Raw genomic sequence first — 19,089 nt, 5'->3', positions numbered from 1 at the left:
ATCTTTTAAATTCTACAAATGTCAGCAATTAACCAATATATATATTTTTTTTTTTACACATGTGACAGCCCTAGTAATTTTTACTGTTCAACAGTAGCAATTAATGCTAAAAGAAGCAGCTTTGTGGTACTAGAGATGAAGATAATTAATCTTAAAATTCTTATATTTCAAGATTGCAGCTTTATAATAACTTCAAAGTAGTATATTTCACCATTACCAATGTTGGCACCCTGCCCCTGTTTATGGGGCACAGACCCGCTACTTTGGTTAAATATCTTATTTAATTATTAAGGTATGAACTCCTCTCATAAAACTGTTTTTTAAAAACACAAAATAAAATTACAAACCAAGTATTATACCTCTCTTGCTATAAAAATGTGGTCACTGTTTAATAAGGTTTCTGTCTAAACAGAATAAAAACATCAAATGCAAGTGACTTCCTTGTTAGCTGTCTAAACATTTTATTGTAAGAAAAAATACATCTTAGCCTTTTTAGTTCTTATGGTAAAGTATTCATAATTATCTATGAATACAATATGTATCTACTAAATGATAATTTATTATCTTGATCTTGTCTACAAGTTAATTTAAATTGCCTTTAAGCAACAATATTTTCTAAATACAGTTGTTAGTCTTACTGATCAGGCTTATTTAATTGATATCTGGGGTCCTAGGTATCATTTCTGATAAAGCATGCTTGCATAATATGTATTTTAATTTTATTCAAACATTGCCAAATACTGTATCAGTTGTATGCACGTTCACTACTAGATATTACATATTATGTAGGAGTTATGCAAGAGTTTAATATGTGTTTTTTAAGATTTGTGATGTTCTGTATGTCATTAAAAAAACTTCTAGCAAACTACATTTGCTTCTTGGAACAACAGAAACTGAACCAAACTGATCAAAAAAAAACCTAATGTATTAGGTAAGCTTTCTCATGGCAGCCACCCTACAACAGACACAAAAAAGTAAAAGGTGGGAACAGAAACAATGGCTTAATGAAAAAATAAAATAAACACAGGATTGGGGGAACTTTTTCAGAATTTTTCTCTTTGGAACACCATGTTTTATACAAACGAAGAACTTTTTAATGGAAGACTACCTTACTCTCCTAAAATATGATAATATTATCACGGAATAACTAAAGATAAAGTAGATCTTCAAACACATTGGTCCTGCATATAAGAATTGACTGGCCTTCAGACATCAAGTCAAGTAGCTTTTATTGCCATTTCAGCAATATAGGCCTACAGTTAATACAGTACATAGCGAAGCAACGTTCCTCCAGGGACACGGTGCTACCTAGAAAATAAGACTACAAAAAAATTACACATATAGTTAAGGTCATAATTATTAGCCCCTATGATAAATGGGACATTCTCCTACATTTACGTCCAATTTTAACATAATTTTTCAAATTTTACAAAGTAAAACATTTAATGTAAAAACCTTCTATATTGTTGTATAACAACTTTATTGAAAATTGGGGTATTCAAAATATTTAGCCCTATGTAACTTTGTCAGGTAGCTTTGTAGTAAAGTTAAATGTTCTGGTGTCAAACCACAGCTGAACTCCATATGACTTGATGGGCTCAATGAATTAGCACCTCGTCCTAATAAATACACTGAAATGATCAGGGCTAGTGGTACTTAAAGGCAAGATTGAGAGGCATCACACTTACATTCTTTGTAAAAAGTAATTTCATCATGTCAAAAATCAACGAAATAAGTATGGACCTCAGAGAAACGTTAGTCGAGGTTCATCTGAAGGGGACAGGCTATATGGCCATTTCCAAGTATTTCTATGTCCACAACAACTGTATATTGCATCATTGCAAAGTGACCCTGTCTGTCAGAAACAAACCTAGATGTGGTGGCAAGCATCAGATTTCAAAGACTTCAGAGAAGGAAATAATCAGACATGGTAACATGAAACCCTGGATCACTGCAAATGCCATTGTCACTGAATTGGCCTCTTCTGGACTTTAAGTCTCATAAAAAACTGTTGTGAGGGCTCTTCATCATGAGAGATTTCAAGGTCATTGGCCAAGGAAAACTCTGCTGCTTACACAGAGGCATATCAAAGCTAGACTGGAATTTACCCAGGACCATTTGAAGCATGGGGATGAATTTTGGAAGTATATCCTTTGGTCTTATGAGATAAAACTGGAGCTGGTTGGGCACATGGATACAGCTTTTGTTTATCAAAGGAAAGGAGAGGCCTTCAACCCTAAAAACACAGTTCCCACAGTTAAACATGGTGGTGGGGATATAATGCTGTGGGGCTGTTTTGCTGCATCAGTCACAAGAAACCTTGTTTGGGTACATGGCATATTGAGGAAAGAAGATTACATTAACATCATAAAGTATAATTTGAAGAAATCTGCTGCCAATCTGGCTCTGAGTCGTCACTCGGTCTTTCAGCAAGATAGTGACCTAAAGCACACATCCCAGTTAGTCCAGAAATTTTTGAAGAATATCAAAATCAAGGTCTTGGAGTGGCAATCTCAAAGCCCAGATCTTAATCCTACTGAGAATCGTTGACAAGAGCTCAAGGCTAAGGTCCACACATGAAAATCATCTAATACGAGCTGGTGTAATGGAGGAATGGACTATGACCCCTCAGGAGACTTGTGCAAACCTTGTGAGAAACTACAGTAAGAGGTTGCTATCAGTTGCAAGTCAGAAGGGGTTCATTATTGACGATTAATTGCCAGAGAGCTAATATCTTTGGCCATGCTATTTTTGTGTTTTCTTTGTTTTAATTAAGTACATCAGTAAAATATTTTCATCAAACTTCTTGAAAATTGTTTCTCTGTTCTTTTGAAAACAATTATCATAAACACTTGAAATACCAGTCTGTTCTTAGAAACATTAACGGTTTTCTTCAATTTTGACCAGGGAGCTAATATTTATGACATTAACTATAACATAAAAAACACACACATAACAAAAAAACTACACATCCATTTTATTTAACATATACTTAAATTAACTTAAATAATCACTTTTGCTCACCCTGTCTGAGATTTACCCTGAGTAGTACAAGAAACCACGAATCCATCATGTAAATGTAACATAACAACATTCATGCTTAATCTTATTCTGGGCTACACAAGGGGGGTGTGGGATGGAGGTGATTTGCTGCAGCCTATCCTAGTGGAGGGGGGGGGGGGGGGGGGGGGGAGACACTGGACAAGGCATTAGTCCACTGCAATGCCCACTCACGCACACACCCACATTTACACAGGGACAATTTATAACTGTGAATTAACCTATCACACACTTCTTATGGACAACAGTCCAAAGTGAACACTATCGTGAATTACTTTACATATTCATTAGAGTATAACTATTTACATGGGAGACTGAGCATTTTGAATAAGTAAATCAATTAACCTTCACTATATATAATACCAGCATGCAACATGAAAAAGTGCTTTACAGAGTTAACAAAAGTTATGTAAATGTAGCCTTTAGTTCACAAACAGAAAACAATGCGCCATTGACACCAAGAACAGTCTGAAAACACCTAATGAGAAGAACAGACAATAATGCAATATGGATACAGAGAAGTGAAACAAGTATGACAGTAGAAGTGGTCAAGAAAAAACAGGACAGGTAAGGCAGGCCTTAAACCTTTGATCTAAACATTAAAATTGACACACCTATGAAAAAAAAAAAACACCTAAGAAAAGGAAACAGGAGAATTTATGAATATTCACCAAAAGCTACATGGGAATTTTTGTGACAGCAAGCCATTTTATTAAAATATTAGAAGTTACTAATCGGACACCCTATGAGGTTAGTGTCAACATTACAGCATGCTTTATGCAAAATGATAAGAAAATTAGTCATCAAAAGTATTTTAGGATTTTGACTTTTTATGGCGATCGCACCACATTCGTATCTTGTGACCTCATCTTAATATTTGCTTTGCATCATGCTGCCATTTATAATAATCTAAAGGCTATTGACTTTTTTTGTCATCATAGATAGATAGATAGATACTTTATTAATCCCAAGGGGAAATTCACATTCTCCAGCAGCAGCATACTGATACTAAAAAAACAATATTAAAGATTGATAACAGTGCAGTTAAAAACAATGTACCAACTTATCTTGCATACACAATATATATTATCTTGTTGTTGTAACATACTCTATTATCCAGGAACACTAAAATACTTCAGCACAAGACAAAATATTCTAAGCTGCACATATCTCATTTACAATTGCAGACTAGCAGAAACAACTACAAATAACACAGGACAACTAGTTCAAATCCCATGCCCTGTTGCTATCAGATTCTCCCCATGTCGGTGTGGATTTTCCTCTGTGTAACACAGCATTCTTCTCATAGACAAATTAGTAATTCTGAAACTGGCCCCATGCAAATGTGAATGTGTGTGTGTGTGTGTGTGTGTGTATATATATATATATAGGAGTCTACACTATATTCAGTGGTGGTGAGATGGGCTCTGCTCCCCCATGTCCCTGAAATGGAATAAGTAGGTTGGAAAATTTCATGTTATGTTGCCTTAAATTAAACAATAAAAATAATAATGAGAAAATTAAAACCAAAAATAACATTTGAAATATTGAAATATGTGCTCCAATTTAAATGTTTAAAGTCAAAATATTTTCGATTGTAAAACAAATTTGTCATAAGGGACATCACAAAATATACACAAATATACAGCAGGAAAGGAAAGCTCTGTTGGACCATTAGCCTAGTTGTAGAGGTCTTGACTCTTATTTCTGCCAGGTAGGGTGGCTCGCTGTATTGTCCAACTATCAAGTATGACAAACACACTCTCTTTATGACACAGAGCAACTTTATCTCATTTTCTCTCAGGATCACTTCAGGCTAAATCACAAAACTGTTTTTGGGGTCATATGCTGCCCGTAACTTTAAGTATGACAGGGTTAAAACTCCCTAAAGTGGCTCCTGGTGTCCCTGAACCCTCAGTAGTACTTATGGGCAAATAAGGTTCAACCCTTTACCACTCTCTCTCTCTCTCTCTCTCTCTCTCTCTCTCTGCCTATCCTCTCCCCACTGTTGGATTTGACCATTGTATTTATCAGGCACCAAGTCTGACAGGCTCTGCTACCTGGTAACAGTCCTCAGCCTATCTGTGGAGGCTTATGCACAGTCTCTCCTTTGACAGCATGATTCTCAAACTTGTACAGAAATCTGTTGCACTTTCCCAGTACCTGTGCCACTTTCATGTTGGCCACAAGCTCTTGTCACCAATACCCATTTCACAATGATTAGGCTGATTTATTTTAGTTGTATTTTAAATAGACGCTAAAGGCCCCTAAGTGATAATGCAATAAATGTTAATATAAAGCACATTAAACTAAAGTGAACTTAAGCCGTGTTATTATTTTAAAGCCAAATATATTTCTCTGGGGAAACATGATACAGTAATTGCTAAATTTGGTGGGTCCAGGCTTTATTTTTTTTCTCCTCATGAGTTTTTCCTCTGAAGCTGTGACGTTTAATGTTGAGCGCGCGCACCCACACAGTATAATCTTGAGCACACAGTACTGTACCGCATGTGTTACTTGTTATCTCATTTCCTTGCTCACAGTTCACTTTGTAAACTATTCCAATGTGATGTTTTTTATAAAACTGTAAAACTGTGAAAATGTAATTCTGTTGGGATTGGTTTCAAAGCAAACATTTTTAACAGATAACCCATGATTGTTTTGTTTAGGGTGTATTCAGGAGAGCTGTAAACAAATGTATCCTAACCCTAGCCATACTCCCGTTCAAAGAGGGAAATCCTTGTGTAAATGGAACATAGCAATAGTTTAGTGTAGGTACCATTTTATTACAATTAATGTTGCAGAGGTAGTGCTGCTGTCTCGCAGTTAGGAGACCTGGGTTTGCTTCCGGGGCCCTCCCAGCGTGGAATTTGCATGATCTCCCCATGTCTGCATGGGTTTCCTCCGGGTGCTCCAGTTTCCTCCCACAGTCCAAAGATATGCAGGTTAGATGCAATAGCGATCTAGTGTGTGTGTGTGCCCTGCGGTGGGCTGGCGCCCTGCCAGGGGTTTGTTCCTGCCTTGTGCCCTGTGTTGGCTGGGACTGGTTCCAGCAGACCCCCGTGACCCTGTGTTAGGATATAGCGGGTTGGACAATGACTGACTGTGGTTTAGCTGTTCTGCCTTCTTTGGCCTTGTTAATAACTTCTTTTGCACTCATTATTATTAGAAGACAGCTTTATTTTCAGTACTCCTTTCTGCATGTGGCACAAGGTCAGAGTAACATTATAAATAAGTATGTCTACCATACTATAATATAAATTTATAACTCCTGCAATCTTTAATAAATTGTATATGCCTCACTCTTCTATCCTGTGGGGAGATCTAAAACAGATCATCATCATTTTCGTTTAGCAGACATGTTAACAAAAATCATTATACAGGCAATATTTTAAGTGATAAGCAAAAATTTAACAGGCAATGCTGCATAAATTTAAAGTACGGTTCAGAACTTTCAGTGTTGCAGTTAATCCTACAGTTTGATGAAAAACTAGCCAGTTTGTTGATGGCTGGCTGACAGGGTCTGAACAAGCCATAGATAACCAGAAATGAGCAGAGGAGAAAGAAGCATAAGCCATACCATCAAATATATACTAATTCAGTTCTTTTCAAGAAAAATCTTTATAATTTGATATAAGGACCAGGAATACCAGCTGCACTGGCCATCCATGCATTTTATTGCTTGCTCATTCCAACTTCTGTTTGCAGTGTCCTGGAACTGAACTCATCAAAATATAGACGTTTGCTCTTAAAGGCAGGAACCAGCCTAACACATGACCCATTCAAATCAGTTTAGAGTCTATGATCAACCTAGTGTACAAATCTTTTGAAATATGTGTGGGAAACCCACAAAGAAAAGGGAGAATGTGCAAACTCAAACTCATGAGCCAGAATCTATGAGGTTGCATAATAAGTGCTCCATAGAACACCAACAACAACTAACATGTGTTACATGTAAACTGAAAGTACTCCTCTTGATGAGCCTTTAGCCTCCGCTTAGAAGGTACCAAAGATAAACAGACATGGCCAACTTACGTCAAAAATCTTAAAGGGGAAATTTCTCTTAAACAGCTGTTACCAAGGGCTTATCAATGTCCACAGTTTTATTTTCTAATAAAAAGGACATAACACTGCTTTCTTGCTAACTTACATTTGCTACAACAGTGACACATGCAATAAATAAATTAGTCTGAAGCGAGTCCTAACAAGAAAGAAAGTTAATAAAAGTATTATAATATGGGCGCTATAAATCAAGCGGTCAGGGACAAACATCATCTAGTAGAGGACGTTTCACTTTTGGAAGCTTAAACATTTACAGTAATTCACTTCTTAATGATTTTCAGGTTGCGTGGCACAGTGGTTAGCATTGCTGCCTCAAAGATCCAGCATCCAGAGTCTGAATCTCAGGTCCAGTCGCTTGATACCTGTATGGAACTTGCACATTCTCTGCATAGGTTTATGTACAAGTCACTGTCACTAGGATAAAGGAGGAGAGCCAGAGTACATGGTGAAACCCCACCAGAGACGGAAACTTTAACCATTAACCTTTATTCAATACAGTGCTTTACATCAATCAAACATACATTATATTGTAATTTTTAAGTGATTACAAGAACATACATATCTATACATACATACCTACCTACCTACATATACATACATACATATATATTATATATATATATATATATATATATATATATATATATATATATATATATATATATACACACACACCAACACACACACACACACATATACATATACTAGGGGGCTCTGCCCCCTGCTCGCTTCGCTCGCCCATCCCTGGGTTTGGTTTACCGGAAATACAATTTAAACAGATTGTTATTTTCATGGGAATTGTTAGATATGCATTATTTACACTTTTACTTTAAAACTTTTGTAAAAACAATGCTGTACTTGTCCTTTATTTACTGGCCCCTGGCATGGTTAAATCTCTTTCTCACAGGACATATAACGCTGCTCGCGTTGTGGGGGGTGGGGGGGCGGTTTGGGAGGCGGCTATAAATATATTATCTGTGTCAGATTCTACAAATTTAATACAACGGCTGTCGGGGAAAATTATTGACAAAATGTTGCGGGTGACCAAAAGCAGTGAAATAAGTGGTTTTCTACTTTAGGGGCTTCTGGGGCCACCAGGTACAATACCAAATTGCAAGATCCTGCTGTACTATTCTCAGAATACAATTCATTCAGCAAAACTACTATTCTTCCATCCATCTGCTGAATCTGCATTCCCAACAACTGGGTACCAAAGACTCATGTCAGGAACCAAAAATCTGTTTATTCATTCACTCATTTATTTATTGACTGACAGAAATGGAGAGGGAATACTGCATCCTGTTACCGTCCATCCAGTTTGTAAACCCACTTTCTCCTTTACAGTACAGGAAAAAACACATTCAACCCCCTTAGATGAAAGCCCACGGGTAAAAAGGGAGAACGAGATAACTTTACTTGAACCAAGATCTTTGCGACTCTAACCACTGTGCCAGTAGCTGATGAGCCATCTGCTGATATTGATTGAGTTTCAATACATTAACCTAATTTTCACGGTTCATAAATGTATTTGCGATGGTGGGGGGGTGGGGGGGGTGTGCCTTCCTGATTACCCCTCTCCAAAACACAGAGATCTTCTGGTTTGACCACTTACTCGCGCTTACATGAGACTCGCTTTGCTCGCCGACCTGTGGGGGAGTGTCCATGAAGCGCTCACTAAAACACTCTCTTTCCCTTTTCTTTTGAAGCACAGTTTCTCTTTTTGCGAGCTAACTCCTAAACAGAATGATGGCTTATCGATCTTCTCGAACATCTCGGACCCGTGTCCGCTGTTGCATTTTCTTCGTGTTGCTCTGCATTATCGGGCTCATTGTGCTTGGGGTCCTACTGAGCGGAACCTCAAATTGTAAGGACGGCTTCAGGCACGCGGCGGTGGCTGCTGACACGGCGACATGCTCTGAAGTGGGCAAGTAAGTAAAGTTTGGTAGATTGCGAGTGTTATGCGCGTGTTTGCCCCGAGGCAGCATCACATTGTGGTGTTTGAGTCTTGTTCTTCTTAGTGAATGTGAGTTTAAAGATAATGGGTATCCTGTAGGTGTAACAGTCAGTGTGGACATGAAACTCACATGCAGTGGTTTTCATCATGCAACAAGCAGCTGTTTAATCGGTTTCATTTTCCTCAGCTGGCGGATAGATCTGAAGCTGGACTCTGAAAGTCCACTACTTCGGAGCTTGAGCGCTTTCACTGCAACTCGTTAAACTAAAGGCGAGAGTTTAATGTGGGCAGAACTATATTTGTCTCCGCATACCGCATGTTATTTAATGGGAGGCTCCTAATCACTGCAGTTACACAAAGGAGCTTTAAGAAGAAGGAAATATTTTAGAGAGTGGGGGGAAAGGCGTGAAGGACAGATTTTATTCGGTTTGCATCCGCCAGGTATAGAAAAACCCATAAACAAGTGAAACTATTGCGTATATCAGTGCCACTGCTACACTGAAATAGCCTCCTTTTAACAAGTGTCACATACAGCTTCATCACAAAGCGATTGACCTGATTGATTGACGCGACAAAAGAAATCAACTGCGTAAATAATTTACATTTAATTTATTTTACATTCCTTCGTTCGGTAAAAGCATCATAATAAGGCGTTTCAGGGAAGAAGGATACGATGACACGGTCAGCGCAATGCAAAGGTGACGCTGCACAAAGCATCTGCAACTCGGTCATTGCATTTTGTGCCATTCAATATACTGTATTTTAAACGACTTTGGTGCTGTTAGAGCATTTGGATGTATGACAAATCTAAGTCTTTAGCTCATCCTTCCAGTCAACTGAACTGGCTTGACACTGAGAGGACCTGCTTAAGAATTTCGTGTGTTCAGAAAATCATTCAGTCTGTATTTTATATTGCTCCAAGTCACCAAAAGATTTGTAATATGGTTAGGTAAGAACTATAATGCAACAGATTAATAGTGAACGAAGAATCTAAAGCACTTACTTAGCCATTATTTCCTATAGCGCCCTTCACAATATTGCACCCTTCTTCCTTTACATTTATATTAAATTATGACAGTGGGAACAACAAAAAAATTTTAAAATGTACATTAATTCTGTGGATAACTGTGGATGACAACAAAGAGGAGGGCAGCCAACACATACATGCACCAGTATTGCTCACCAGGCCTTGGCTTCAACTAAAGCAACTTAATTTTCTTATACGGAAAGTAATGTATGAAAAGTCTGACACTCTAATTCTTATTGTTGATAAGAAATGTAATGATTTACTTCATGAGGTAGAAGTACTTAACAAACAGGAATGGTTGAGTCAGACATTTGAATATTAAAGTATGTGCTTCAATTTAAATGTTTAAAGTCAAAATATTTTTGATTGTAATAGAAATTTGTAATCTTTCACCTTCTGATTGAGGTCCATAGAGGGCTAGATATGTAGTCAAGGATCAAAGTTCATACATTACATTATATTCGTTATCAGTCATCTTTAAATCTACTACTAACCATGGCGGTGCTCATATGGAGTGGTTCTTGACCTGCATTGGAGTTGGCATTGGCCCCTTATGTCTCTGAAATGGAGTAAGTGGGTTCAAATGTGGATGACTTCTGCATCTAACTGGATGACATTAAGCAGTGGGTGAGCCAATTGAATGGATTCTGATGGCTGCGTTACGTTTCGAGTCCTGAGTCAGGACTGTAGTGGGTTAATTTTGATTTTGTAGTCTGTTATTTTATTATTTTAGAACAAAAACATCAAAGACAAAATTCTGATTATATCTGCATGAACAGTTAAAAATAAAAGTCACAGAGTGTTCCTTCAGAGCAAAGCCATAGGGGGAACCACTTTTGGTATTCAAAACAGCCATTCACATGAAGGTTCCAGAAGAAACCTTCAGTTATTTAAGATCCACAACAGACTCCATAAAGTAAATAACCATGGACAGATGGCAAAAGATTTGTGAAATACCAATGGGTCATGATTTTAAAAGGTCTCTTGCTGCATTCAATAATACAGGGTAAGATCAAGTTTTCTTAATCTGTTATTGTCCTGCTGCATAGCCTTCTGTGTATTAAAGATTTCAGTATATTTCTACATATTAGGAAATTTTTGAAAGCACAAAGAACCAAACAGCTCTTTGTCAACCAATGGTTCTGAGGAACCAAATGGCACAGTAAAGAACCATGAAATGCATTTAAAGAACCAGCTTTTTTTAAGAGTGTAGGCTGATAAATGGTGTGGAAAAAGAACACAAGTGCATCTAAATCCAATTGGAGGCCTCTCCTTCTCCACACTCTGTCAGACTGGTTGAGTTTAGGCTGTCTAGGACAGTGACAAGAATGTTTTTTGTTTTTTTTTACCTGGAAAACCATTAGCGATACTGGGGGTAGAGGAACACTCCATGATAAAAGTAACTGAGCTCAAAATCAAAACTGATCTCTGTGGTTAAACAACTTGCCAGCCTGGAGCATGGAAACATGACTCAAAATCCAGGTAGAGTCAAGTACAAGATTAAGTTTTGTTACAGGTAATGACAGGATGGTTTAACAGAATCCAGTATTCACCAAGAAGGAGATGAGTTTTTTGTATTGTACTTAGTGAGAAGTCAAGCAAAATGACACTTTTTATTGGCTAACTAAAAAGATTACAATATGCAAGCTTTCAAGGCAACTCAGGCCCCTTCTTCAGCCAAAATGTAATACAGAAACTGGAGTTCCCTGTTTTTATATACACACTAGAACAAGTAACAACATTGGTAAATCTTTAAGTGAGACATCTTAAATGTAAAAAATGAATAGACCTCTTCAGGCTAAGATTCATTTAGCAAGAGAGGAGAACAATGTATGGTCAATATCTTCTTATCCAAAGAAGACACCCTAGTACTACTTGTACTGTATTTGAAATTTTGTAAAAATGGTTCTGTTCTTGCAAGGTTTTAGTTGAGTAGTATATTCCTCATTATAGATGGACTGCATGCCGCCACTTGCAATGTCAGATAATTTCTGTTGTAATAAATAAGAATCAATATTTGGCAGTCACACCCCACCATGTCTTATGGCCAACATCAACAGTTGATCTATTTATAACTCACAACTGATTATACTTTCCAACATCATTCTTGATAGATGGCCACTTGTGAACTACTCAATTGCTATTGCGGAATAAAAAGGAGTCTGTCAACTTTAGCATATATATATGATTTTGATCTAGTTCAACCAGTTGTATCAGTCACAGAAACAAAGCAGAGAACACAAACAAATGTGTGAATTTGACATGAATCACCCACGGTCTTACAGGGCTTTCGGTTCTATAGGTACCACTGAACATTTGTCTGCCATTACTACCAGTTTGTGTTTTTAAATGTGTGGATGAGTTACTGTTGACCGATAAATAAAACTAAATTTATAAAATAGTCAATAAAGAGCTCAGTTTGCATTTTTGCAAAAGGCATACCACCTACAGTAACTCAAATCAATTTAACAAGTAAATAAACCACACATAAAATAGTTTCACCTAAGCCTTACCAGTAGAAAGCAACTCTTCCAGTTTAGATCATCTGTTTGACACTTTATAATGGAGTTTGGGCATGTTAATGGGTATGTGTATTGGGTTTGCTCTTCAATGAAACAATACTTATCTTTTTAGTAATAGCTCAAACTGGATATTCTGTAGAGACAGCAAAGCATAAGCGAAATGACAAACCATTTGGTCTGGGATGACATTCAGTCTTTTACTGGACAGAAGATTGGAATGGAAATTCGCATACTGAACAGTGTCACAGCCATTTGGGCTATTTTAGATGGAGTTGTGTGTGAAAATAATGAGCTTGGGCAGAGCACTTTATTGCAGACTATTTTCCCTAAAATTGTGCAGTAATGACAAAATCCCCTCTTTATTGCTGCACCCCAGTACATATTCAAATAAATAGGCAAAATACATAGCTGCTTGAAATAGAAAAACAGATGCATGAGACCCTTTTTCCATTGTTACATGTTGGTAAAGAAAATGAATGAGTAATGAACCCTGTTTATGTTATAATTTCATATCCTACCGTTGCTTTTCACCAAGAGCTCGTTTCCTATTACATCCCCATGATTTTTTCATAGTGTGCATTTATAAAGGGAAGACTAAGGAATGTGTTTTAGGTCCTCACTTTTTTTTTTTTTAATCTTTGCGTCAGTATAATGAAAGTTTCTCAGACTGACATCTTAGAATTCCAAACCTAGAATATGGCAGTACAATGTTCTCTTGACTTTGGGTTCCCACTTCTTCATTTTTTTTATCATTTGTTTATGTGTCAAGAACACAAAAGTGATTTTTCTTATATCGATTGTAGTGAAAAGTCAAGCAAAATTACACCTTTTATTGGCTAACTAAAAAGATAACAATTTGCAAGCTTTCGAGGCAACTCAGGCCCCTTCATCATCTTGCCTGAAGAAGGGGCCTGAGTTGCCTCGAAAGCTTGCATATTGTAATCTTTTTAGTTAGCCAATAAAAGGTGTCATTTTTGCTTGACCTTTCACAGCATTCATAATGGCTAATACGGCACAACACCCTAGTACTAAAGTTTAAAGTTTCTTTATTTAGTCATGTTTACACAAGAAAACAGGAAATTTGCCTTTTCAGTTGCATCTAATACAGACAGAATGAACTAAAACAGACAAATAGAAACAAGAAAGGTTAAGGTAAGGCAGTTAGATAATACATATTTACACCAAAAAAAAAAAAAAGGTTACAGGATATATATCAAAACCTTGATCATTATCTCCGATATTTCTTATTGAAAAGTCATATGGCACTAGGAGGAAAGGAGTTTCTGGAGCGATTTGTGTGGGTTTTCAGAGCGACTATCCTTCCTGATTTACTGAACTTTAGTTCTACATGTAATGGATGACTGTCATCCGTTGAGATGATTTCCAGTTTCTTTTAACATTGCCCTCTGACACACACTAGTTAAATCATCTACATCAGCCCCAATCACTTTAGCTGCATACTTCGTAATCTGCTGGAGCTTTTTTGAGTTTTGGTTTATCATCTCAATTCTAATATTCTTTCATCTGTTAACTGCAGTCATATCAGGGTGTATGCGATTAGTAAAAATAACCAAAGCTGAAATAATTGTCAATAGGTTGGATGACTAAGTGCTTAGAAACATGCTTTTTTTGGCAGAACATTTTCTTGTATGAGGGGGTCAGGACTCTGTCCAGGGGGTTACTGCTTCAGAAGCAGCAATTTGGATTGAAAAGTAACTGCTGGCAAAGCAACAGTATGGTCAGGGTTTTGGGAGGTCTAAAGATTTAAGACTTAAATAATGTTGCAAAAGCATCATTAAAGACCATGATAATAAATGATTTGGAATGAAAACAAGGAGTCCAGTGTCCACTTAGTGGGTGGTTTGTATAAAGCATGAGTGTCTTGCTTCAGTCCCAAAATATTTAAGTCATGGGTCAAGTTGCCACACACCATCACCGGGCTGTGAATGGAAAGTTCAATGACAGCATTTGTTCAGGAATATGTCCTACTCATGGCTTTTTATTCTTTATTTTGCCTTATACAATTTCTTGTATTAGGAATTTGTTAGTTTTCGCATACCCCTTGGGGTCAGAGCACAGGGTCAGCCATTGTACAGCGCCCCTGGAGCAATTGAAGGTTAAGGGTCTTGCTCAAGGGCCCAGCAGAGTAGGATCTCTTTTTTTTGGCAGTGACGGGGATTCGAACCGGCAACCTTCGGGATACCAGCACAGATCCTTAGCCTCAGTCAGTGTCAGTGTGCTATATTTGCAATATTCTAAAATAATCTCTGGTTATGGATCTGTGTACAATGAAACCTGATTAGCTAATATTGCATTGTTAACTCAAGATCTCTTAATGGCAAACCATTGGTGCTATATGAATTCATTATTCAATATGCTTTGCTTAACAGAAACTTGGCAAAAACCAAACAAATTTACTTCTCATAAGTAGGTGACAACATCCAGATACATTTACTTCACAGAGGCTTGCAGCTCAAGACAAGCCTGAGGGGTGGCAGTAATTGTTAGATCTGAGTGTAGTGAAAAGTCAAGCAAAAAGACACCTTTTATTGGCTAACTAAAAATATTACAATATGCAAGCTTTCAAGGCAATTCCGGCCCCTTCTTCAGGCAAGATGTAATCAACATTAGATCTGAGTTAAAAGTTAAAAGAATCCCAATTGACTGCCCATTGTCTTTTGAGTGTCTGACTCTTAAACTAATAATGAGATCTGGTCCTATCTTGCTTGTTGTTCTTTATCATCCCACCCAATACAATGGATCTTTCTTATCTGATCTGACTGAATTATTAACTCAATTAAGTCATTCTTCTTGGCTATTTCAGCGTCTTTATTGACATCCCCACATGTAAACTGAGAAAGGAATTCCTGTCCTTTCTGGACTGTTTTGACTTGGTGCAACATGTTGATTTTCCTACCCACTCTGGTGGTCATATATTAGACCTGATCTGCACATCTGCCTTATCTGTCAGCAAAACTAATAACAGTGATTTGGGACTCTCGGATCATAAAGCAGTACTTTTCACCGTTTCATTACCCTCTCCCCCCCTCTTATCTGTAAATGTCAATTTTTTTTTTCAAAAGCCTTAAAAATAACTGTCCCTCCATCCTTGCTAGATCCATTTCTGATCTCTGAAAGATGAGATGTGAATTGTTTCCCTTTGGATAGTGATCTTAGATGTACATTGTGTGCTGCACATAGTGGATGTTATTACCCATTCTGCATAAGCCTATTGGACAGAATAATTACAAACAAGCTGTGCATTTAAATGTAAGTGTTGGCTCAGCTGGCTGCTCTGACTATCTCTTTCTTAAGCGCAGATATTTTTTCCCAGAACATTATAATAAAATAAATTAGACTTTACCAGGGCTCTTGCCAGAAAAATACAAAACACAGTTCAGTTTGCCAGAGGAGCTAGCCTGTTTCTGATATGTCCAATTTTAGATTAAACTGGAAACTAAAAAAAATTGTCAGTTAAGTTGAATAATTCAGCCCAAGTTGTAAGAAGTAGTACAGATGAACAAAACAACTTTAATCATGAAACAATTTCCTTAAGAACTGTTATAAAAGATATATTTGATTATTGCATTATTAACTGTAAATCACATTAAGGCATTATTTAATTTGCTTTTGGCTCTGTGTGCAACTAGACAGAGAATGCATGTGCAACTTAGGCCTATGATGTTTATATAGGTTTGTGTGTGTAGCCATTTGTATTTCTAGCCATTGTTCTGGATATGCCCCTGCATCTTGGCTTTATTAAATGCAGAGCAATATCCAAGTTGTACACCAATCATGTAAAAATCCCTTTGTGACAGTACCATGTTTTTTCACACCACAAGACTAGGAAAGTCCTATAATGGATCCAGTAACATGTCAGTAAACTCGGGTTAGACCATACAAAGTTTTCCCCCCATTTTTCAATGTCCAGCATTATACACCTTAGCTCACTGAACTTATACCTGCCTGTTTTTTTTAAGTGTCAAGAATGGATCTTAATATTCAGTTGTTACTTCTCAGATTATGGGCTATCTGTTACTCCGCAAAGGTTGCAGCAGCTACTGTTGACTCTTTCTTCAACAGTCCTACATGAGTACTAGTAGCTGAATATTTTTTAGTTGTTAGTCTATACTTGGTACACCAATGATAATTTGATGTGAGAAAATTCTGGCAACTTTGCTGTTCTCAATACATTCTTGCAGACATTTTTGGTGTCCACTACTATGTTATGTTCAAAGCTCCTTTTAATTATCTACAAGTGATATTTTTTGCATTGCTCATTTATTTTTTTGTTCAGTTTAATGTAATGCCTGTTCTGTTTATACTGATAGCTTAAACTGTAAAAGTGGTTTCAAAGACACTAGGTTATCTACCTTATATTCCTGTAACTTGACTTAATTAAACAGTTCAAAAGACTATAGAGTATGGAGCTAAATTTCATTCTAATGATGGATTGTGATGAGGTTTTAATCATGAAAACCTGCCAAATTATGTTAGTTATTATTTACTTATTCACATTGTGCAATTTAGTAAAAAAAAAAAAAAAAAAATTAAAAAATAAATAAAATCAGTCTGTTTGTTTCTTCATGTTGCACGTTCGAGTATCAGAGAGCCCAGAAAAGTCCAGCTTGTCTTGTTTTTCGCACTAAAACGTCTCTGTCTCCTTCAGCCAAAAATATTTTCTCTCTGTGTAGTTCTATTTTTCCCTCCAGTACATCAACTCTTTTCCTCAAGGATGATTTACTATTCATCTAATTTTTTCCTGATAAATAATATACTGTTTCTTAGATAATTTATCATCATGTCAAATAATCTTTTAGGTTATGTTGGGAGATTTAGATGGAAACAAAATCAAATAATCAAGTAAACATGTTTCAAGAATAGAAATGTTACTATTGCAGCATTTAGTTTTAAATGTAATTTAAAATTTTACATTTTTATGAATATTATTTTTATCTTGTCTTGTATTTAAGTAACTCTTCCCATGAAATTCTTGTGCAGACCATAATAATACATTTTATTTATATAGTGCATTTCCCATGCTCAAGATTCTTCACAGAGTCTCATAAAGAAACAGCAGGTACTGTATATGTAACATTGGCTACAGATGTTTCATGAATAGAACATTAAAACAGATAGATACAGGATATACTGTACAAAGACATTAAATAGAATAAAAGACAATGAACCAGAGTAAGATACTAAATTCAATACTAAAAGAAAGCCCAGCAAATAATATAATAAAATCATTAGTTACCCAAAGCAGAGCAGTTTCACAGATGTGCTGGACTCCGAAACCAGACTGAAAGGGTTCCATCAAATTTTTAGAGGTTAATTAATTGGTGATTTTGGAGGCAACAACAGGCTCAAGAATTTTTGACAGAAAAGGTAAATGAGAAGTAGACCAAAAATTGTTAAGATTGTCAGCATCAAGACCAGACTTTTTTTTAACAGTGAGGTTATAGAAGTGATTTTAAAAGTGCCTGGCACAAAGCCAATGCCAAGGGATGTATTTATTATTGCCGTAACAGTCTGGATTATGGCATGAAGGCAGGATTTAAGAAGTGTAGTGGGGATGGGGCCCAGTACACATGTAGTGGGCCTCTTTTTACAAAGCAGGTAATTAGTAAATGCAGATATGACTGGTGAAAATTTAGAAAAAGACCTGGATGGAGTGGAAAGACAGGGAAAGGTATAAATGGATGATGGATTTCTGTAAGTTTAGTTATTTAGATCTGTAATTATATTGCAAAAAAAAGAAGAATTTTTCACAGACTTTGGTAGAGGAGGTAATTTGGCCAGACGCAAGTTGAAGTAGCTTATTAACTACAAAGAACAATACCCTTGGGTTATCATGGTCACTTTCTATTATTCTGCCATAATGTGTGTTATTGGCTGCACTTGATGCATCTCTGTAAGCCCTTTGATGGTTAGAGAAAGCCTGGATATGCACAGTGAGGCCAGTCTTACATGGCATTCTCTCAAGGCATCAGTCAGCTGCATTCATAGACAATAACTCTGAATTGTACCATGAGGCTCAGCGCTTAAAGGAAAGCTCCTTATGTATATAGGCGGAGTGGTGGCTCTGAGGCTAGGGATCTGCACTGGCAATCGGAAGGTTGCCAGTTCGAATCCCGTAAATGCCAAAAGGGACTCTGCTCTGCTGGGCCCTTGAGCAAGGCCCTTAACCTGCAATTGCTAAGCACTTTGAGTAGTGAGAAAAGCACTATATAAATGCAAAGAATTATTATTATTATGTTATAAAGGAGCTGTTTCATCTAGTGCTGAAAGAAGGGCTGTGTTATAGTGATCAGCCAGACTATCTAGTGTTGATGGAATATGTGAAGACAGAAAAAGACCAGAAATGGAACTAGCAAGGATAGAAATACAGATATTTTTAAGGTTTCTGAAAGAAATTTGACATTTACAGGTACGAGGAGGGAGAGGTAATGGACAGTGAAGAG

The 19,089-nt window shown here is 36.9% G+C and overlaps 1 protein-coding gene across 1 annotated transcript in view; it reads left to right on the top strand.

Annotated features, from left to right (window-relative positions):
• The first annotated feature begins 8,743 nt into the window (after positions 1–8,743).
• The window catches only part of LOC114669222 (glutathione hydrolase 5 proenzyme-like), a 62,589-nt gene continuing 52,243 nt past the window's right edge, over positions 8,744–19,089 (top strand). The window contains exon 1 of the mRNA XM_028825417.2: positions 8,744–9,050. Within this exon, the coding sequence (XP_028681250.1) occupies positions 8,866–9,050 (185 nt within the window). The 5' untranslated portion in view covers positions 8,744–8,865. The remainder of the gene's footprint in view (positions 9,051–19,089) is intronic.

This window comes from Erpetoichthys calabaricus, chromosome 18 (assembly GCF_900747795.2).
Source record: "Erpetoichthys calabaricus chromosome 18, fErpCal1.3, whole genome shotgun sequence".
Classification (NCBI taxonomy): domain Eukaryota; kingdom Metazoa; phylum Chordata; class Cladistia; order Polypteriformes; family Polypteridae; genus Erpetoichthys; species Erpetoichthys calabaricus.
The sequence above is the reverse complement of the archived record's forward strand: the minus strand, read 5'-3'. Positions and strand labels throughout refer to the sequence as shown.